Raw genomic sequence first — 23,243 nt, forward strand, 5'->3', positions numbered from 1 at the left:
GTACCGCGGCCACACGCCCTAGAAACGTTTGCAGAAAACCAAACTGCCGACACCCGGGTGTCGGGGCCAGCCGCGTTCCCCGCAGAGAAAGGAGTCCTCCCGCTAAAAGGGAGAATTCGGGTATTTCCGTGAACGACGGGCCGGGGAGGAGCGCGGGCGGGGGGGCGAAGAGCCGCGCGTACGCCAGGAACCAGTAAATACGTGAGCGCACGGAGAGCTGAAGGAGCGCCGGGCCGGGCCGGGAGGCTGCGCAGCCCGTGTGACCGGCTGCCGCCCGCGGCGGCGGGGCCCTGAGGGACGGCCGGGCTCCCCCGCCCCTCCGCGCCCCACCGTGCGGGCCCCCGGCGCGGGGAGCGGGGCCGCGGCGCTGCCCGCCGCCGCCATGGCGTGAGTGGCCGGGGGGTGGTGGAGGAGGAGGAGGACCGGGGAGAGGTAAGGAAGGAGGGCGGAGGGCGGGGAGGCGGGAGGTGGAGCGGGAGGGGGGAGTCACTTTCTTCCTGAGTTGAAAAACGCGCCCCCACCCCCCGCTACCCGCTCCGTCCCCCGGGGCTGCGGAGGAGAAACTTTTTGGCTGCCGAGCGGCGGGTCCGCGCCGCGCCAGGCAGGGGCCGCCGGCGGTGAGTGCCCCCGCGGGGCGGGGCAGCGCTCCCCTCCGCTCCCCGCCGCTCCCCTCCCTCTATCCCGCTCCGCTCCGCCGGGCGGCCGGGCCCCGGGGCGGCTGGCGGTGGGGCGGGCCCCGGGAGCGCCGGTTACCGGCGGATTTGGGCAGGGGGAGATCGCACCCAGCGCCCCCCCCCCCCGCCACGCGTGTCCCCATCCCCAAGGCGCGGGTGGCGGCCGGAGGCGTTAAGCGGGCACCAGGTACCGGCAGGGGCCGGGGAGCGGGGAGCGGGGCGGCCCGGGGCGCGGTGGGGGCCGGGGCCGTCCCGCGGGGAGCAGCCTCCACGCACGGGCTTCGCCGGGCTGTCCGCGGCGCGGCGCGGCGAGGGGGTGCTGTCAGGGTGCCGCCGCGGGGACGCCCGCAGCCTCCCGGAGGTGCTGGGCCGCCCGCAGGATGGGCCCCGCGTGTCCGAGGGAGAACCAGCTTCGTGTTTTCAAAGCTTTGCCTTTGGGCGCCGTGGGTGACAACAGCTTTCTGCTCTGCCGTAGCACCGTTACCGCAAGAGCCTCCGCGCCTTTTGCTGACGAGTTAAACGCTCCCAAACATGCGGGTGTGAAAGGTAAGCAGTAGCATCCTCGTCCCGCACCTAGGGAAGCCTCGGAGAGGCAGGAAAAGAGCGATTTGCCGATGCAGCTTCCTGCCACTTTTTTTTTTTTTTTTTTTTTTTTTTTCTGTTGTTGTTGGAAAAGTCCTAAGTGACCTGGGACCACGGCTGTTAACTCCCGGAGCTCCGTCTCCCCAGCCCCAGGACGGCAAGTTGCGGTTCCTTTGGCTAGCAGCGCATGAAGGCGGTGGATGCATCGTCACTTTGGTGCATCTCATGCCAGCTCTTAACATTCAGTTTGATATGAATGAAAGCAGCCATTCTCCCTGCTCTTCTGCCATTCCCTCTTGAAACAGTATAAAGCTGTGATGTTTTCCTGCATTGTCAAGCTGGAGTGGCTTCTGGCCATAAGCAATGGCAATATAAGAAATAGATACAATTTTGAATGAAATACAGGAAGTATTGCTCAACTAGTTGGAGATTTTTGGTCATCCTAAGAAGATCAATTGCAATTTAAATAACACTAAAGTTTTAATATAATCTAAACAAAGACAAAGAAAATCTCAACTAAATATTGCCACGTTATGTTTATCATGCCAACAATTATTGTAACTCATTTCAGCCTTTCAAAAAAGGAACAATTCAGCTGAAGGGCAGCAGTGGGAATCAATAATTCAGATGCTGTTTATTACTCTGAAAGACTCTTGCTGGGTAGCCTCGAGCAAGTCACTCCACCTCTCCATGGCTCTGTTTCCTTCCTCATAAAACAGATAAATGTGCTTGCTTGCTTCACAGGGGTGTTGAGAAGTTTAATTAATTAATTTGTTTCATAACTACTTGGAGATCCTTGGGTGCATTTTTCTACAGAAGCGCTAAATATAATTTCAACTGCAAGTTCTTTTACTGTGTGTCATTGCTCGTATGTGTTTCTTCAGGGATCTAAATTAGCTGAATTTTTAGAACTCGATAAAGTAGCAGTTCTGGATTGGGATTTTCTTGACTATCTGTAAACATCACTAGGATGCAAAACCAACACACACTAGTCACAGCATATTTTACTGGGCGGGAGCTACTGGTACTTTAATAAGTTGTAATTGTTATTCAAAATAAGAGCTTGTTTTTGTTGATTTGCTCGAAGCATTGTGATACTCTGCATAATTTTGAATTGCCATGAAAAAAACTGAGTGCTGTTATTTAATAGAAGAACAAGAGATGAGAATAGTTTATAAACATATCTGTATCCTCTACAGTGGAGACTGATCTCAGAAGACAGTTGGTGCTGATTTTTCACTGCATATTCATGTACAATCTTTTTTAAAACCTGTTCTTCAGTCATAGAGAATATGAGTTGCAAAGGAAGAAATAAATTAATGAAACAAATTGATTGCCTGTGGTAGAAGTTAATAGATCCCGGTTGCCTAAGCGAGCTCGATTTTTATTACAGTGTATATTAGTTATTCTAACTAGATATTTAGTAAATGTCTGCACCACAAGGAGAGGAAAACAGGTTTATTTACCTGGATAAATGTGAGATGTGATTTTCATAGGTTGCATACAGTCACAAATAAGAAGGAATAGCTGAAAGCTAGTTTTAGGGTGACGTCTCAGGTTTGGTACTTTCTGAAGGCTCATGACTCCACAAACACTGCACTCATGAGGTCTGTGTGTACCATTGCTTTTTCTCAAGTACAATGACTGCAAGCACATAAACTTTCTCAAAACAGAATTCAAATAAAGCCTCTATCAGTGGTGGTAGAAAGTAATTGCCATCACCAGGCAGCCGTTGGCTTGTGAATGAACATAGTGAGTTTATATGCTGGTGGAGAAACTCACGTCCATCAGTACCCAGCAGTCTAAGCAGTGAGAACTAGGGTTCAATGAGGCTGTAAACAAGTCTGTGAAACTGAAGTGTCCCTTCTCTCAGAAGTGATTGCATTTAGCTAAAACTGAGTCACATTCTTAGGCTTGTGTGTGGAAACTTGCACATCTGGCACTCACAGCATACTCTAGCAACAAGCAAGAAAGAAATCTAGTTACTACTGCTATTGTTCCTGCACATTTTGCAAGAAATAAAGCCTGTTTTCCCTGCGTTTTTTTCTGAAGGGATTAAAAAAATAAAGAGGGGAACAACTTTCCGTAACCATTGTTTCCTTGTTTAGACCTGGTAATCCTAGCTTCTGGTTAGTGAAAGAGAATATGACTTTTGATTAGCAAGTTGTATTTAACTGGTAAATATGATATCTCAGCAGCAAGTTTGTCCTGGCTGTTGACACCTTCTTTGCTGTGTCCATTCAGCTGAGGTAGATAAAAGAGCTTAGTTACAGTAGTGTAGTCCCCTAAAGCTGTTAAACCATGGTGCCAGTTTGTGTTCAAGACTGTAGCCATGTATTTATTATAAATAGACTCAATATTTGGCAGAAAGCCCTTCTTTTGAGCTGCTTTTCTGTTTAGATGGGTGAGCTTTGTTCTGATGTCTGCTAGCCCAGCTAAGCCCAGGTGGGGTATGGTGAGGTGTGAGAGAGCTGCATTAGCAAAAACCCCAAACCCTTGTGCGCTGCACTTTGGATGCAGTTATCTGCTCAGGATGGGAAGAGAGCAGAGGAGGGGATTAAAGCCTGCTAGGAAAAGAGGAAATTTAACTGATGTCACCTGGGACCTTTCTCATGAATGCTTTGTCAATAGAAGTTTAGCAGAAGTGAAGTGTTGGTCATGCAGAGCTGATCGAAGAAGTCTGATCATTTTGGGAGTCACATGAAGGGCAGAGTGCTGGAAACAGTTTCTCTCATCAGGTGCTGACATCACACTTTCATCCGCTCTTGGGACATGGTCAGGTGTGAAATCCCAGACACAATGTGGCTATTATGTACATGGTCTGAAATTACCTTTGTTTGGTCTTTTTTTTTCTGGTTTTGCCCTTGCTTAGACTCAGAATATGCAGTACGAATCGATAATAACATTGTTTAGAGCAGGCAATGTGTTGTAGGGACCCTGCTCACTTGGCTCGGGTGGGTATTGTGTCTCAGTACCAGATAAATGTAATTTTAACATAAGAGTTCTTCCACCACAGTTGTCTTGGTGTATGTTCTAACTTTGGTTTTGTTTTTTATTTTTATCAGAAATAATAAAAATCACTATTTTATATAAACCTGGAATGCCCTCTTAAGTCTTTTAGTCAAATGACTGCCTTGAGATAAAGTATTTTCAAAAGTTGTTTGAAAGTATTTCTGTGGATATCATGTAATTTTAAAGCATTTTAACCACATCCTTGCAACTGTGGTGTATCACACTTTTTGCCAAAATTATCTGTCAGGTTTCAGTTCAGCTGCAAAAGTCATGCCTGGACAACTCAAGGTCAGAAGTGAGATTTTATGATTCTAATATTCAAAATTAACCTGTGATTTAATGGTTGTGTTGACACCTACTCACACAAATTGCTCGTGCCAACTGTGAGTAGCTAAATTTTGCAGGAATAATATAGCCTCTTAACTCCCATTTGCCGTTGAGGCTTCTGTCCATGAAAATGTAATTGTTACTTTTTATCAGAATTATTCTGATTTTATCAAGGGAATTCTAGGAAGTAGCGAGGACAGTCATAATCTCAAAGAACTACAGGACAATACATTTTACTGTTTCTCCAAGTCTGTACCTTGAAAAAATCAGCTGCAGCTGGGTACATATGTATATTATCTATGGGGAGATATATATATGTATATAAACTGTAGATAATGAGATAACAGATGAAAGCAGCAGAGGTAACACCAGAGTTGTACCAATAACATATTGATCTTCAGGGAGATGTAACTACCAGGTAGGGTGGTGCAATTTAGGTCTACAAACACAGAGGCATTTATGTAGCAAACAAAAGAGTAATTCTTCTATGAGAATACACATTTGGGGCCTGTGTACACACATCATAAGATTGTATGTAGATAATATAAAAGCAAGTGTTGATTTAAATTGCTTAGATTGCAGTCTTTTCAGGTTTTTTAATTGACTATTGCCTTTGGACTTTGCTGGTGTACCTACATGCTGTCATAATACTTTAACGTAAATAGTAAATAAAATTTTAATACAGTTTTGTATGCAAGACCGAGTCATAAACAGGATATGGAAACATAGTTAAAATGAGTTTTGATCCCATAGCAACTGAAGGGTGTGATGCATTTTAGAATTCCTGTCTATTAATACGATGTCCCGTGGAAATGCTTTACAAATAAAAATACCTATTTGATGTCTTCAGCTACTGAAGTCCGTAGATAGATCTAGATATACAGAAAATGAGAACTGGTTTTGTAAAACTTCAGTGGAAACACTTCATTTGTTTCCAGCATCTTGGAGGCAATTGAATGAAGGATGACCAAACAATAAGCAGGAAAGATTAAAACTGTTAATTATACATAGTAGAGAAGAACAGAAAGCCAGGGGACTTCAAACATTTACAAGTATTTGGAAGAGTAAAGGTCAAGGCTAACAAAGAAGTAATAGCTAGAAAAGAGGATAGAAGTTAAGGTCAGAAATGGAAATACTAGTCTTGGTATCAGGAGTTTCTGGTGCTGTAATCGGACTCCTAAAAAATGAGGGAAGCTCCATGGCATGCAGCAGTCTCAGTGGACTGGATTAGGCACAAGTAGGAACACTATTTTGACAGCAGTAAAATTGGCTTGCCCCTTTTGCATGTATGATTATGTTTTTCTGTCCTTTGCATCTCTTGGGCATTGCAGTCACCCTTTGAAAGTTTTCCAGCTCTTCCTGTGCACTGTGGTTGTACCACTCAATCCACACAGAGACCACGCTCTTGGTTACCTCAGATAATCTTTTCCTTTGCTCACTTCCTCTTGGGAGGCACAGTTGTGCTTCTGGGTTGTAGGCTGCTGTCAGAGGAAACCCTCAGCATGGTTTCTGATACCCCACACCGAAGGGTTTGCTGCCTTACAGACCCCCTGCATGGGCCTTTGTGCGTGGACCGGGGGGATGCATTACTTCTTAGCAGCTGCCAAACAAATACTGGCTCAGCCCAAATTCACAAGATGGTTTGGGTTGGAAGGGATCTTAAAGATCATCTAGTTCCAACCCTCCGCTTGTGACAGGCGCTTTTGTTCTGTGTTTCTGCAGTCCTATTACTATCATAGCCCTAGGCCCCAAAAGTGCCCTACATGCTGTAGCAGTATAATTAATAGACGGATGAGATTGACTTCTGGGACATTAATGGAGTGGACAAACGTAGTTAATATATCCTTTTGGCCCATTTGAAAATTCTCAAACAAATTCTTATATTAGTGTTAGCGTCTGTATAAGCATTTCTGAAAAAAAACCCTATATTTTTAATTATCAGAATGGCCTTTTAAAAGTACTTCAGCTCAGGATAAAATGCTGGTGCTCTAAAGAAGTCGTTCTGTGGTAGCTTATAGTTTTATGCCTTTGATGGTAAAAGTGTCTGAGCTTTCATTCACTGAACGTGAATGCCTTAACAGGCATGTCTGTACTAGTTAGAAATGATCGCCTTCAGGATTCTGGATATCACAATAACTTTCTTACTCATTTTATACAGTGAAGTACAGAATAAAAGGTCATGGTAAGGGTTAGGAATAGTCATTTTAGTGCAACCCAAAAATTGGGAAAGTTTATACAGTAGGATAAAATAGAAGAAAATTTCAAATTCCCAGATTATGGTTTGGGCATGCAGACAATTTAACTCTTTGTTTTTGCTTGAGGCAGAGAGAAGGTTATCCATCGAGTGTGCATGTGTGTATGCCCTGTTAATTTATTTATACAGTGGTAAAATAGATGGATAAGCGTTCTCCCAGAATGATGGTCTCGCACAGCTGTGTACTGCTCTAAATAGATGTATTGAATTTTGTGCATAGATCAAAGGACAGACACAAGTTTAAATCTTGACTGCTGACGTGATGTCATATACTGATAATTCCTATAGGAACTGGTTGTTTCTGGTTGCCTTTATGATTTCCGTAGCACAGCTGTTATTCAGACTTATGAGTTGTTACAAAGCTTCTTTCAAGGGATTTCAGATCACTTCAGAACAAGTGCAATACTAACACCTGGATATCTGAGCTATATTTTATTTGTTGTCGATTTGATTCTGAATTCTATTTGGGATTTCAGTATTTAAGCTTTTAAATACCTTTGACATTGCATGATTGTAGCATAGTTCTCATAGTGAAAAAACCAGAGGAAGAAATGATGTCCCCTGGTGGTTAAGGTCATAACAGTTATTTTTCAAGTTGTAAGCAGGGATTTTTTCACCTTTCTAGCATTTTTATTGGACAGACAGATGGTCACTGATTTTATCTCACTGACCAAAAGGTAGGTGGAGGAAGGACTCCTGACTGCTCTTGGTACATGGGAGTTTCCTGCACTGGTGTCCAGCCTTGCAGCTTTGAGAGGGATTCAGTAGTGCTATTTGCTGATGTGCGAACTATGCAGCTTGGGACTTTGGTCAGTAGATTTATTGTGATTGTTACAGTACAAAGATATGTTTATAGTTTTCTTGGTCTCACTCCATCTGCCACCTAATCTTGCTATATCAGACATGTTTCTGTGAGTCAGTAGGAAACAAACGGCAATATATATGGGAATGAGTCTCTGTTGACCTTTTTACCTCTCTGTTTTTGTGGACTTACTCTGCATTTTGTAGTACTTAAATGTCATTGGATTTTAGAGGACTTAATTTCTCTCCTATTTTTAAATATGTTCGCAAAATATTGGGATCAGTGGTAAAACTGATATTGTTGGACAAAATAGATCTCCAGTTGATGGTCATGATTTTAAAACACTACCATTTTCGACTGGTTAATTCAGTTTTATAGATACTGCTCCTCTTATCAGAAGCAAAGTCAATTGCAATGTGTGCAATTTAGACTGGACATTACGAAAAAATTTTCACAGAATGAGTGGTCAGAGAGTGGAATAGTCTGTGCAGGGATGTGGTGGAGTCACCACCCCTGGATGTGTTTAAGGATCATTTAGATGAGATGTTGGGGGATATGGTGTAGGGGAAAACTTTGTAGAGTGGGGCTGATGGTTGGACTCGATGATCCCAAGGATCTTTTCCAACTTGAATGATTCTGTGATTCTGTGTGAAAAGGTTTGCTAATTATTTGAGGTATTTGGACAAAGCACCAAAAAAGAGTTCCTACAGAAGTTTGCTTTTTTCCACTGTGATCTAACGTAGCACTCCTTATGGCAAGCAGTAACGTTTTGGCAGCTGTCAGCATCAGTACAAAAATGAATACCCATCTCCATTTGATGGGACAAGATACCGTGCACACCTCATTGCAGTGTTACCTCTTAGTTTCCCCATATTGGTATGGCCACAGCTGTTGCTGGTAGTTGACCATTTCTTCTTAAAATGTCTGTGACTCTCTTACCTGTTCTAGCATTCAGTGCTAAAATTGCTTATTTTCTAGTAGTAGAACTTTTGAGTGGCTTAAAAAAGTGATCTTATCGTGTAAATGAAGTTGTGACAAAAGTATGGGGACGATGTTGTTCAACATGAAATTGAGCATTACAATTACAAGCATTACATAAAAAAAAAAAAAAAAAAAAAAAAGAGTAGAAGAAGTTTGCTTTCACTTTCAATAATTTACCAGGAAGTAATGCCAAAAAATTGTGAAAATTAAGTCCTTGATGATTCAAAGGTCATTGTCTAAGGTTAAAGTTTGCAGGCTTAACCTGAAGATTTGCTTTTCATCAGTATGGTGGAACACTTTTTTCCATTAAATATTTGAACACAGTTCTTATCCAAACACTTGTGGAGGTAATTCAGGTAGCAATAATGAGAACTGTAACCTTTGTGGAAAATAGGAGCTGCCCAAAAGAAGACAAAAAAAATGTAAAAACTATGGAGAAAAGTCTTCAAATGGTAATTTTGAGTTTTAGACTATTTTCTTTTTTCTTACAGGCATAGAGGTTGAATACTTGAGCTGAGTGACAGGGCTTTTCTTGCCTTCTCTGGAGGCAGCTAGGCACTTTGAAAGGGGATTCAAAGGAAAGCCAGCATATCTGCAGCAGAGATGCCAGGAGTTTGCCTGGAGCATCTCCTGAGCAAACTAGAAGATGACAGTATGAGAGTTGGAAACCCAGCTCTCACTGAGAGTGAAACTCCATCCACCTTCTTCTGGCGGGAGACTCCTGTTCCTGTTTCAGCATTAGCCTTCTCCAGGGATACGCGGTGAGGTAGAGGGAGGCCCATGACCTCAGTGTGTGTCGGCAAGAGCTGTGCGCTGTGACAGTCACTCTTGGTGTGACTGAGTGGGCAGGTCTGACTTGTTCATGTCCCAGCCCTGAGCTCTGGGAAACTTTCATTGAGAAACCTGAGTAATCTGTGGTGTTGCGATGCCTCCAGTTTGTGGAAGTTTTAGTCACCAGAAATCCCACCTTTTCTGTTCCTGGCTGTAAGTGTTGATGAGATATCCATGTCGGAGGTGAGTCATGGACTAGTGTTGGAGATGCTAGCAGAGACACCTGTGACTTCTGCACTTTAAGAAGTGATACAAGTATTGCCCCAGCAAAAAGCATCCACAAAGCGTAGTGGCTCTTCAGAACTGCTATTGCAGAGAGCCACAATTCTCTACATGTTTTTGTTTTTGTAATGTTCTACAAGAAAGTCACATTGTTTGAAGGATAACCATGCCAGCTGATGGTCCTAACAGTGTTGTCCTTTCCTCACCCCCTGCTTCTGCTGCCCATCTCCCACTCCTCTGCTCTCACTGCACTGTGCACAAGTGGCAGGAGTAAACAGGATGCCTCCTTTCCTTTAAGCAGTGTATCAAACCAAGTTTATTTGGTGAACTTACTTGTATAAACCAATGTCCTGTTCAGTTACTAGCATCAGTTTTACAATCCTTTTTTTTTTTTTTTTCTGCAGTTGGACATTGATGTAGATGGGGAGAACTTAAATAGTTAAGATTTAGTCTGGTTTTTTTTCTAGAATAATCGATGTTCTTGACTGTTTGTTTCTGCTGGCAGTGGAGTGGAAATCATGGCAAATGCTCTTTCAGTCTAGGACTAAGTGACAACCTTTCCAGAGCACATTGTATATTAGCCTTTTCTTCCATGGGCAAGCATCCTTCACTCTCCTTTTAATCTTTAATACTTTATCAGGTCATGGTTTCCAAACTGAAGAAAACCCCGTCATTTTCAGAAAAGGTTGAGTTGCTTAGTAAAGTTTTTCTTGGAAGATGTGGCTGGTAATGATGTAGTGTAATGTGAGAGTAAGAAATTCTTTTAACTCTAAAAAATGGTATTGTGAATGCAATTTAAGTGATCAGAAGGCCCAAGCTCCTATTCTTTTGAGCCCTGTGTATCAAACAGACTTGTAGCAGGATCACTCACATCTGGTAAATTGGAGCTTATGTGGCCAGTTATCTATACGTGTCTGGCTTCACCTAAGCTGTGCAGATTTCATAGGGTTCATATGTGTGTCTTTGAGCAGTGCTATGTGTTTCATTCGTTTTCAGTATGCAAGTAAGTTAACTAAGGAAACCTCAAAGTATAGAGTTCAACACAGTTGAATATGCATTCTACTTCAGTGTTTTTGGCTTGGTGTTTTCCCCCCCTGCCCATTTCCATTACCATTATGATGGATTCTAAGTAATCCCTAAATGCTACTGGTTTTGGTCACATTCTTCTGCTGAAGGTTCTTCGGTTCTTTTGCAACCACCTGCTAATTTTTTAAGTGATTTTTATATATCTCTTATCAATCAGTGTAGTTTCTAAACAGCAGCTGAACTGAGGAATGGTGATCATGCCCATTAGCTCTACAGAGTTACCTGGGTGAGTCAGTAAGGCAGTGACGTGTGTGGTCAGGTCTGGTCCTAGTCAGCAAAGTGCTTGGCAGTGTGTGTAGTTGAAGGCAGTTCTGCCATTTGAAATCCCTGCGGGGGTGGTTTGTCATGGCTGTATCCAGAACCATCCAGTTTGTATTTCCTCACTATCTGGGCGATAGTTTTTATTGCAAATCCACATGTTTATTCTGTTTGGAGCTTTGTGATTGTTTTCATTATTACTTTTGCTGGTCCTGCTTTTAAGGACATCACAGATGACAAGACGTGGAACATCTGTGTCTCTCCTCACTCTGTAGCACGGTTTGAGCCACAGTCATGCCATCCTGGGGCCTTGTGTGGGCCATTCTCTCCACATGGTTGTGGCTGGTGCCTCCACAGAGGTTTTCATGGAAAGGAAGGTGGACTCCTTTCTAACTGCCTCCTCCCATCCACCATGAGCCCTGCAAAGTTATGGGGCAGGGCTCATCGGCCTTACTAATTGTGGCTGCCATAGGTTATTGTCTTGGTATCATAGGATGGGCATCAGTGTGATTTAACCAAGAATAAGTAAGAATGACTTTGTAGTCCTGCTTTTGTCTCTGCCAATTGACTTTCTTCCAGATCTTGACTCTGAATATGCTGCCTGTGAATATACCATAGATCAGTTTTCCAGTTATGCTGTTAGTCTGAACAATGTGGTATGGTGGTTGCTTCTCTTGTACAAGGTAAAATTAGGGTTTACTTTCTCTATTAAATGCACACATGCATGAGGGGAGAAAATGAGGGGAGTTATTGAATTCTTAAAATACAGACTATGAATTTTAGACAACACTGGAGGTGTTTGATGATTGGGAAATGCTGGGAAATGTGTGTCCAGATTTACAAAGAAGGAGTTCTGGGAAACCTTACTGTATATTCCCTAATCTCTGGTCAGAAAGACTCTAATTTAAGGAACTCTTAAAACCATCCCTAAACTTATGTATGTACTTAATTCACTAATGTACAGAACTACTTAGAGAACTCAAATGAGAGAAAAGAATGCATGAGGTCCTTACTGCTAGCTGGCATTTTTTTCTGATTGTGTAAGTCAAGAAACTTCTTTCAGTATATGATCATCGCAGAAAAAGTTACAAGCTTTTTTTTTTTTTTTTTTTTTTTTTAGGTTTTTTTCTCTGCCCCCAGGTCTAAAGGATCATAGAGGCTTTAAAAAACCTGGGTTTCTTGGGGTTTTTTTAATTATGAAAAAGCAGCTCTTCTCAACAGTTAAAAAAATGACATCGTGTTTCAAACATAATGTACTGGTTTGGCTGTTTTTTACCTCCATCCTTTCTAAATATAACGTTGCATGGTTTTCTTATTTATAGATGATAATATGAGTAGACTTGAGTATATTTGGATAAACTACGGTCCATGTTTCTTTGTATGTGTATATGTGGTGAGAGACTATGTAGATACAGTAAAAGTATTACCAAATAAACCACCCTGTGATCTGTGTAATGTGTTCTGTAATGCTTGGTTTACATCCTAAAAAGGGCAAAGCTTACTTGCAAAATGCATTAAAATACTATGAAAATGTCATCTTCCCTTACGCTCTGTTAAAGCAATTATGCTATGGACTGTAATATATAAATGTAGGCAGTTACAGGGTGCAATATTATTTTTGTCCTAGGCAGGAATGCACAAGAAAATAAGTATTTCTTGGCCAAAGATGCTTGCTCCCAAATTAATTTTAGGAGCTGAACACAAGCATCTAGAGGGCCTGTGTACCCAGTCTGTCAAGGTTGTCTCATTGTCTATGTACATATTAATGACATTGTTAAATCAAGATGTGGTCTCTAAGGTTTTAGCAGCCTAAGTTTCTGTTAGAAAATTTTGGCATCTATAGGTAGGGAGCTGTGGGGAGAAATAAAAGGTTGCTTTGTACCTCAGATTCTTACGAGTTTTATGACTGAATCCTGTGAAACAGGTTTTCCATGGAAAAAAAGCTTTTCATATTTGTTTTTAGGTTTTCTTTCCTTCTGTCTATTTCTCCTTTTAATAATTGAAAACTACTGTTCATTATTTACATAAAACTGCCTCTCTTGGGTCTGCTTTCTGTAACCTTTCCCCTCGGAGGAATTCTAGGAATTCGCTGGCTTTCCTCAGGGGGATCCTGGCCTTGTTTTATCTGAGACTTCAGGCTAGATAGCTGGTAATTTTTACAAAGTAATTTACTATGTTTAAATACTTGCATTTAACCTCTGCATAGATTTGCCATTTGAGCACATTTTGAGAAGTCATGTACATAGGAAAACATGTGCTTTAATTCATCTTTCAGTCTTCTTGGTAGCTGACAGTAAATCTTCACATGAGAAACTGCGAGCCCCTTAGAAAAAAAAAAATCATAATGATGATGATGGTGCAAAAACCCTAAACGCCCTGAAGGCAAGGTATTCCAGCTGTTTTTCTAAGGCTCTGCCACTTTCTCTTTTTTCTTTCTGACTTGTTCTTTTTTTAAAAAAAAAAAAAAAAAACAAAAAACAAAAAACGAGGACGTGTCAGAACCAGAGGCCTCAAGCACGGTATAAAATGACCCCAGCACAAACCTCCAGCATTCCTCATCCTTCTCTCTCCAGCTGCTAACATCAGCCAAGGCAGCACGCAGGCTTGGCTGCCTGCATCACAAGCTCCCTGGCTCTCGCGCTTCCTCCCCTCCTCCCGCCCTTCTCCGCTTGCCAGTACAGTCAGCACTGCTTCATATTAGGCACCACTGCAATTATTTGAAATCTGAAGTACAAGAGCTGTCAGTGTGTTCCTTCACCTCATATCAGCTACTAGAAGGAAAGATGTGGGAAGGAGGGGTTTTCTTCAAAGTGTACAGGTTTTCCTTTAGGATTAATTGCTCAGTAGCTATTTTGTCTGAAGTATTCACATAATTTGAAAGCCACCTGGACAATATGTGGGGTTCTTTAAGTCTAGATGGAATCGTATTTCCTAGACAGCATCCTGAATTACAGTGTCTCACAGATTAATTTTCTAACTCTCTCTTTCATGTCTGTCTGCCTCAGGATATTTCAAAGATGGTTTGGCTGCCACTGAGACTTGGAGATCTGATGCCACAATGAGGACTCACACACGGGGAGCCCCAAGTGTGTTTTTCATACACGTGGTTTGCTTCGCCTTTGCCTACGGTGCGAGGGAGTACCCAGACACAATGGTTCCTTTCGTCAATGCCAACTATGACAGCTACCCCATGCTCTACTTCTCCAAAGGGAACGTGGAGGCTCTGCGTCTCCAGGCTGCCACCACACACCGGCACATTGCGGCTCGTCTGATAGAGGCAGTGCAAACGATGCTCTCGAATCCGCTGGACTACCTTCCTCCCTGGGACCCCAAGGAGTTCAGTGCTCGGTGGAATGAAATTTATGGCAACAACCTCGGGGCCCTGGCGATGTTCTGTGTGCTCTACCCTGACAACATCGAGGCCATCAACATGGCCAAGGATTACATGGAGAGGATGGCGGCTCAGCCTAGTTGGTAGATTTTTGTCTTTTTTTTTTTAAGTTGCTCTTACTCTATGAACTGCTTGCAGTTGGAGGAGTGAGTGGATGAGTGAATTGCTTGAATTATTTCAGATGTTCTAACATTCACTTTAACAGTGACTAACTTGCCGAATGCGTTTACCCGCATCTGGGCCAGCAGTGACACACGGCTTTTCACCTTCACTGGACTTACCCTGTGGCAAATTAATGATGAAATAAGGAGCAGGGTTCCAAATCTGATTTGTGGTGAGAAGTGCTAAAAGTGTTATTTTTTAATGTCTTTTTTTTCCAAACTCCTACATCTCTTTTGGGTAATTCTTCCTTAGGAAGAATTCAGGAAAGGGGTACCTATGAAAAAGGTATAATTAGGTGTAGATAAAAATCACACTCTTGAGTGTCTGCAGTCTGCTGTAACATCTGTCTGAGCTTCAGTTCAGACTTTGTTTCACTTGACTATATGGTCTGTGGCCTCTCCTTGAGACATACTAGGACATGATAAAGATAGTTGTCCCTCTGATTACTTCACTAGAACTGCCTGAGTAACTGGAATTTTGATGACAACCTCCTGGATTAACTTCACCTGGATGTGAGTTGTCATCCACAAGTTACTCTGTTCTCATGCAGCACTCTTTCTCTGTGGACAGAAGTTAATGTTCTCTCTTCATGAGTAAGTCTCGCAGTTGGGACCCTATCCTTCTCCTCATATTCCTTTTTCATACACACCAGCAATTTATCTCACTTTTTTTTTTCAGGGAGACACATTTCCTCTGTGCCGCTGCAGCAGTTGCCACTCGGTGCACCTTGCAGACTGGCACGAGGTTGCTGCCACGGTGAGGAGGTCAGAGGATGAAAACATGGGCTTTGCCATGATAGTGGCTTCTGCCCAGGCCAGTGGAGCTTTGATGAGGCACTGCTCCCCTCTGTCGCAGCTGCTGTCCTACAGCTCCATGGTGGCAGCAGCTCAGCAAAAGTCTGAGTCAGGTTTCAAGTCAGCACAGTAAGAAGCATTAGCTGTTCAAGATGTATTCATTGCTTGAACTACTATTTCTTACCTTCTTTGGGTTAAGACCAACTAGTAGTGCCCTATAAATGGCATCCATCCATGGACTGTCATTGGAATTATGCTGGATTTGAGCTAGCATAATTTGGGATCCATATCTTCCTGATGGTCATGATTTAAAAGGCGTTGAAGTTTTGGGGTTCCACTGTAACAAATATTAAAGCGATGAATGTCACAGAAATACAGGAACTAGAACAAAAGAAGTGATGCGAGACAGAAGCTACACACTGGGCTTAAGTGATGTGCATGTCACAGAAGAGAGGACACATGGCAGTTGGGAAGAAAAGTATTGGCACAACAGGATGGTGGTAATTTCCAAAATCTTCCACTGAAGCATAGCAATACAAAGCTTCAGTCTCACCTCCAGAGGCAGTCTGTGTGTTCTCCTGGCACACTGGCGGAGGGATAGAGCCATACAGAGGTGAATCCAAGAAGGTGTAACCATCTCCAACAGGACCTATGGTCTGCTCCAAAGTCAACATCTTCCTCCTAACCAACTTGCTGTGGTTAGTGTAAACACATGGTTACACGGCCATCTGGTTTAATGCAGTAACAAAGAGGAACAAGTAATATTTTGATCAGTGGCATTTATTTATGTCTGTCTCCAGTTTCCTACGTCTCACTCACTGTCTCAGTAACCTCATTTCAGTTCCGTGTGTCCTGTGATTCCTGCCATGGATTAATTGTGGTTCCTCTGTCCCTTGCCATAATGCTGTCCTTTGTCCTAGTTGACCAGATACCAATCAGAACTGAGCAGATATCTTATTTCCACTTGACTTTGATGACATTTTCTTCCCCAAACTACTGTTTTTCTCAAGCAAGTATCTTGCATTACCTCGGTGAAAGAGAAGCCATGCTTTCCCATCTTTCCCTTCTGATGTAGACATGTAATCCAGCAAACAATCAAGGTCTAATCAATGTTCTCTGCTTTGCAAAAGAATTGGGTGCAATGTGCTTAGTAGGGGAAATACAGAAAGAGAAAATCGGAAACATAGGCAATAGGGCTGGGGTAAGCTCCCCTTTGTATAACCTCCAGTTGGCCACTTTTTCAAATACTGTGACAGAAACACAGATCTGATTTCCATTTTTGTTTTTCCTGAGGGATTATGGCTGAATGCTGTCAACATGGAGTTGACACTATAGCCCCCTCAGTGATGGCGGTAATATAGATCCCTCTCCCTTGTCCAACAGTGGTTTTCAGGAAAGTGTAGGAATGTAACATCTCTGAGGCATGTACTTCTCTGCCCGGCTTTGCCCAAATAGGTCAGCAGGTTCAGAAGCTGAAGGAGTGGACAGACAGATTAGGTAAATCTGTTTTTTCCTAAGAAACTCAACAAAAAATTACCAGAAAACAAGTTCCTGCACACACCTCTCCATGAAAGAAGAGACTGTGAGAACAAACATAGCAAATAGAGTTGTAGCCTGAGTGTTACTAGCACGTGTTTAGATGTTACAGCATCTAAAGCAGTGAGTAAGATTGTATGTGAACTGTTCTGGCAATGTCACAGTAATGGAATTAAAAAAAAAAAAAGTAGTTGTCCAGTCTATTTAGGCATGTTTAGATTCCCTCAGACCTTGGGGAAAAGATCATTCTCAGTGATATACTACAAATGTTATTAAATAATTTGAGGGCATGCATGTTCTGATGAGTAGGGTGGAAAGAAGGAGCGGTTTTGATGTCGCCAAAGTTAGGAGTCTTGAATGTTCAGAGACTCATCTGCCAAAACTCCTTATGTGTCAGTAAAGAGGGCTTGTCCAGAGAGGTATCAATAGGATAAGTAAATTATTCTCTCCCTAGACTTCCGCTATAATGTAGGTGCCTAGACTGCCATGTAAATAGCCCCAAAATGTCTTTTTATCACTGACAGATTCATCAGTGTTTGTTGGAAAGTTAAATCTGGTAGTCATATAGATTCCTTGTTGGCAGGTTGATTGTTTCCACAGTATAATCTGGATTTCTTTTGACTTCTGCTGACATTGCATTGACTTAAAATAACTAGAATTAAAAAAAAAAAAATATAGTTGGATGAGTCTCTTCTAATTTATGTGGCAATATTAAACCAAATTTAAGCCTTACCAGAAAACGAAAGTGTATTTTGGTAGTTTGTGCAGTAGTTGGATAAAATAAATACAGTTTAAAATGTCACTGATTATTTGTCCCAGAATGCTAGGAGATTAAGGAGACTGACATTTTAAATTTCATCTTTACATTAGCGAGAATCCTCAATAGTCCAAATATGGTTCAATATCTCAGGATACATTTATGAGAAGGTCTTCTGCTAATTGATACATGTATGGAAGAGGCATGTAATTAAGCACTTTTGTCTTTTTTCATCTATTACAATAGTTATTTTATATCACATAATAAAGTACACTCTTAATTGAGTTCCCATTCATGTAGGCTAACGGCTTGAGCCCTTTGTCATAACAAGCGATGTTGATAGGCGTGCTGCTCATAACAGAGCATCCGTAATTGCTACATCCTGGAGTAGGTTTACATTTTAAAATAAACAAAGGGGCAATGGCTAATAGTTAACTATAACAATCACCCAAAATAATATGGGAACGGACAATGTTCTGGAGACTAGCAAGAGCAGGAAAACGTAGTGCATTAATGCTTCTGTAAAAATAGATTGGTTTTCCTGGGATATCTAGATGCTGCCTAAAATCTTAGGGAAAGTTTGTCCTTACATTAATGCCATATTATCTTATTTTACAGAGAACAGAGGATATAAATGCATTTTCTGGCATTTTATCTCTGACTGGCCCCTAGAGCACTCCCCACCAGAAGTGTGTTTTTGGCCAAGGGGATCTGTACTCTTGATTCTTTCCATATGGTGCCTCGGCCCGTTCCTGCACTGAGCAGAGTGATGTAATCGGAGTCACACATTGTGCAGAAATAAGAGTCCAGTCAAATCCTGTGCTTTGGACAAAGCAGTGAAAAACTCTCTTCTTTACTAAGCTCACCTTATAAACAAATGCCTTAGAAGTTCACAAATTCTGCATTCTTCTTACAGCAGGAGATATTCCCATTTGCAACTGCCAGACAAGAGATTGCTGTACTTTTTTTTTTTTTTTACACATAGTTGACACACCGTTTTTAAAGTCAAGTATGTTACCAATGTGCAGTAAGGTGTGGGATTTGACAGTAAGCCTTGCTCTGTGAGCTTCATAGGGCAGATAATTGCTGTCAAGCACGTGCAAACATTCCAAGGAAATAGAAGCCAGTAAGGAGAAGCTAACAGGAGTCTTCAGCATAACAAATCCGTGACCTTTCTGCTATTTCTTATTGACCAGCAATCCTATAGACTTCTGTTAGTCCCTGTTTATTAAAAGTATTGGAGCATGCTATGGGACTATTGCTGTTAGTATCCAGATAGTGCTCAGTGTTGAACAACATGAATTGCAAAGTAAAAATACATAAATATAAATAATTAAATGTGTAGATAAATGTATAACTATAATAAATTCACGTGAGCCAAGCTGAAATCAAGTGAGTCTGTGCTGACACCACAAATTTAGAACATCTGTTTGACTCCCAAAAATCAACCAGCAGTCACATTCAGAGAAAACTTAGGAGGATTTTATAAGACTGTGGCATAGAAGTTAGTATCAAAGAAGCTTGGGGGATGCTGAGATAGTCTCCTATAGGGAGGAAGAAAAAGAAAAGAAAAGAAAGGGTAGGAGGGTGAATTTGCTATCTGGAATATATAAGTATTATTAAGTTAGTAAGTGAAATATCAAACCCTCATACTGTTTTTATCTTTTTCATATGTAGCATTTAAAAATAGAAATGGTGAATGACTGAAATTTGAATGACTAGCTGGGTTTTGAAGAGTTTCTTTTATACCTTTTTTAATTGATAGGATCTCTAGGAGATAAATTAGCACTGAAGTTCTGTGGTAGCTACAGGGAGTTCACTTTGTGGCATGCCTGGTATAAAAATTTGCTGCAACAAGAGCTGTAGGTAATCTGTTGAAATAATAACATAAATTTCTGTGTCTGCTTAATATGTCACTGAGAACTACTAAACCAGACTCAGTTCTTGTTTATTAATGTGTCAACACAGAAGGATCATGATGGATGCTGAGAGTGAGCCCAGTGTGAAAAGGACTCTCTTGTGATCAAAGCCAAAAATGAGAGAAGAGGATCTGAAAGAACCTTTAGAAGTGGCAAAATGTTTATAGACCTATGGGGAAACAGAGAAAGAGGATAGAAAGTAGATGAAGGTTTCCAAAGGATTAAAGTTTTAGTTGCCTTCTCAACACTAAGCAGTACAATTCTACTTTTATAGTAAGTTCTTAAAACTTCTGAAAATGTTGTCTATATGCTACCTCTTTTTTCCATATTAATATGAATGTAGCCATTTACATTTAACCACTCCTTTGCCTGTCTTCTTGTGAACTGAGCCACAATGAACACAAAGCACGCCAGAGTGGCTGCTGCCGAAACGTGACTGGTAAAGAGATGAAGACAAACTTGTCATGTTTTATCTTAGACACTGGAAATATAAATCATCAGTTTTTCAAGGACATTTTTTATTCTTAACATTTTTGTTGTTGCAAATGACAGAGCGCTTAGATTGTGCAGATAATGGGGGTTTTGTTTTGTCAAACAACCAGAAAATTGTGGAAAGGGTGAAAGATGAGAGGTTGTTTTGGATGAAACAGATTTTTTCAAGGATTCTTCTTCTTTCTTTCCAAAACAAAAATTGGAAGATATTGTTCCATTAGTGAAGAAAAAAGCCCCATTCGAGCACAAGTAAAATTTTTGTTTTGGAGGCTTTGTATGAAAAATACCGAAAATTGAGTCTAGTTTATAAAACAAATGTTGGTGGTCTCATTCCCCTTGGTAGGTATGTATACTCCCTCTGGCCATGGAAGAATAGTTCTCTCCTTTGCCTGACAGGAAGTTTAAAGCTGTATCTCCTTCCCCCAGAAGTGGATCAGAACAATAGCAAGGGTCTGTGGATGCCAGAGCATTGGCATTCGGAAGACTGTGCAATTACACAATCAATTTCAGGATCAAGAGATCAGCTGGTGCCATTACATGACACATCTGCATCCACACTTGACATTTAATGTGCATTAAACTGAACCATGCTGTTAGCTACATACCAGCTCTTAAGACAGATTGCAACAAAATGTACTAGAGGGCTGTCCTTGAACTAATTTTCACCTGTAAGCCTTTAAAAAGGAGCCCTGACTTGTCTCCTTTGCATCCACCTAGTGAGAGTGAGTGATTCAGTACTAAGGAGGGAGTATTGGCATGCTTCCTTCAATCATTAGCTTAATCTGCCCTCAACCTCCAGGAGTTATTCTGCAGTAAGTAATTTGTCATGGGAAAGTTTGGAGCATTAAACTTTAGGATGTGGATTACTTGTGTAATATATGTGTCAGGGTGTGCTTAATGCTTCATTTTGTATGCAGTGATGCCATATTACATATCGACATAAATATTAGAAATCAGATCTCACATTGCCTGGAAGCGTATATTATTTCTCTAGTTAGAGAGTGTTACTTTTCGTATTTACTTCGATCTGTTTTTAAGAACTGGATACAAAGTGAAGGGAAGGTGATTCTAAACATCCCACAGGCCATGATCAGGGAACTCAAGCAGGAGAATTTGATTTAAATCCTGCCTTGAACTGGGCAGATAGTGTTTTTTCCCTCTTGGCTTACATTTCTTAGAGAAGTGCTAATACTTAAGGTTTCAGTAAGGAAGTAGTTATTAGTAGAGAGAAATGAGGGGAAAATACAGAAAACTCTTTCTACTTAGAGAAAAGACATTAGCAGCGTTAGAGGTGTTGTCGGGAAATGGAGAGGTTGTGGTAATCTTACCACAGTTTTTATTGTTGGTTTTGTTGTTGTTGATACTGCTTTTTACTTCCCATCCAAAATTTTGTACAATTGTTTTACCTATTTAGAGCATGGAATCCCATTTAGTGAAGGTAGTATGTACACCCTTAGTCTTGGACAATGCAGTGCATGAGTGATGGTTCTTGATATCATAAATTGATGATTGAAGAACTGAGTGTTACCGCCCCCTCCCCCTTCAGATTCATTGTTCATTGTATAATGACAAAGGTGGCAAATGTAAAACAGAGAACCATGTTGCACTGTGCTGAAATTCTCAACACATGTAGAAAAACCCTACTACTTATCCATAATACCAACCTTATCCATGATGTCTTTATTTCCACAGTTTCTTCATGGAGGATTTATATCAAACTCTAAATGTTTAAAATAAAGTAACAAAAATATTTTATATTACACAGATGAAGAGAGCTTAAAAGAATACCCCAGGCCTGTAATTTTCCTGTGCTATTCACAGAATTTGTCCAGACAGCAGTTTTCTGTGCAGAACGATGCATATGGCTTTGGATGTTTATGGACTTTGATCATTAGGTAGCAAACCCATTCAGCACTTTTTTGCTCCTTTATAAACCTTCTCAAATTTCCAGATAGGCAGTTCTTCCAAAGACAAGTATAGGTATATAAGCATGTAAAAAAAAAATTCTTTGTACTATCTGTAGGGATGCATTTATGGTTTAGCTGTTATTTTAAAATGTGTTTTTAGAATTTCTAGAACAGTTGCCTTTGCTGAAAGTGTTTGTTTGCAACTAAGTAGCTGCTCTGTACTAAAGAGTCCATTATAGATACTTTTATTTACCTTGAATTCTTGTTTTTAATATCTGATGCCTTTAAAAGACCAAAGAGGCTAATGCAGCATTGAGGTAAAAGTTACTTGCTGTCTTTAGACACAGTTAATTGCTAAGCTGAGGTTCATACTATGTGATGCCAAGTTTCACTCCTGAGATGCTTAGAAAATAGCTGATTTTCAGTGCAAAGCATTGGCATGTTTTTACCTATCTTTATTTGTATAAATACACACAACTTTTCTCTAATATTTCAGAGCATGGTAGTTAATATCCCTGAAAACTCTTTTTCAGCATATGTTTGGTACAGGCCTATGGTACCATGCTTTCCCACGGTTTATCAGCCAGGCTGTTTACCAGTTCTGACACTGGAGATCCATTTGAAAAATGAGAGCGTAATTTAGATACAAAAAGCATTTAATGCTTGCTACTTGACCATTCTTCTTGTGAATCATGTTCCACATGGTTTGGTGTACATTGCTTGGTTCCAATGAAATTCAGTTAATGGAGGTGCACTGATTTATATCAGCTAAAGAGTTATTGCTTTAGGAGAGCTTAATTTTAAGAACAGATGTTGACTGTGGTTTTGTATGTTTAGAAATGAGTGTCTTTAAATCGTCATCTTTAATTTTCTGTATTACTTGTGTTATCACTGTTAAATTCTATGCAAGACTTAATATACAGAATTGCAATTGAAGGGAAAATTACTTTGTCTAACCTGAGCTGGGTATCTATGCCAGTATGTACTCTTAGAATGCCTAACATAAGGTTTTTTACACTGAAATGTTGGGGGGTTTTTCTGATGAAATCAGCAAACTAAATGCAGTCATAACTGATGGATTTAGCACTTACAATGTAGAAGAGTGCTTTCTATTTTATCAGAAGTGGTGTGACAAGGACTAATATACACTCTTATAGTATAGAATTTTATTCAGTATTGCATTCAAAACCAAACGTAAAGTTAGCTTAGATCTTAATGATGAAAGTTACAGTAAATCAGTTCCACTGTCAAATCCC

General features: G+C 41.0%; 1 protein-coding gene across 4 annotated transcripts in view; it reads left to right on the plus strand.

Moving 5' to 3' along the window:
• Nucleotides 1-413: 413 nt before the first annotated feature.
• DSE (dermatan sulfate epimerase) overlaps nt 414-23,243 on the plus strand; it is a 36,101-nt gene continuing 13,271 nt past the window's right edge. Inside the window, exons 1-3 of one of the 4 annotated variants that reach the window (XM_074923580.1) lie at nt 414-432; nt 1,150-1,220; nt 14,035-14,503. In XM_074923580.1, the coding sequence (XP_074779681.1) occupies nt 14,088-14,503 (416 nt within the window). In that variant the 5' untranslated portion in view covers nt 414-432; nt 1,150-1,220; nt 14,035-14,087. Of the gene's footprint in view, nt 433-541; nt 618-1,149; nt 1,221-14,034; nt 14,504-23,243 lie in introns of those variants that run through there. The other 3 variants (XM_074923571.1, XM_074923563.1, XM_074923589.1) reach the window with 3 other exon arrangements.

This window comes from Athene noctua, chromosome 1 (genome assembly GCF_965140245.1).
Source record: "Athene noctua chromosome 1, bAthNoc1.hap1.1, whole genome shotgun sequence".
NCBI lineage: Eukaryota > Metazoa > Chordata > Aves > Strigiformes > Strigidae > Athene > Athene noctua.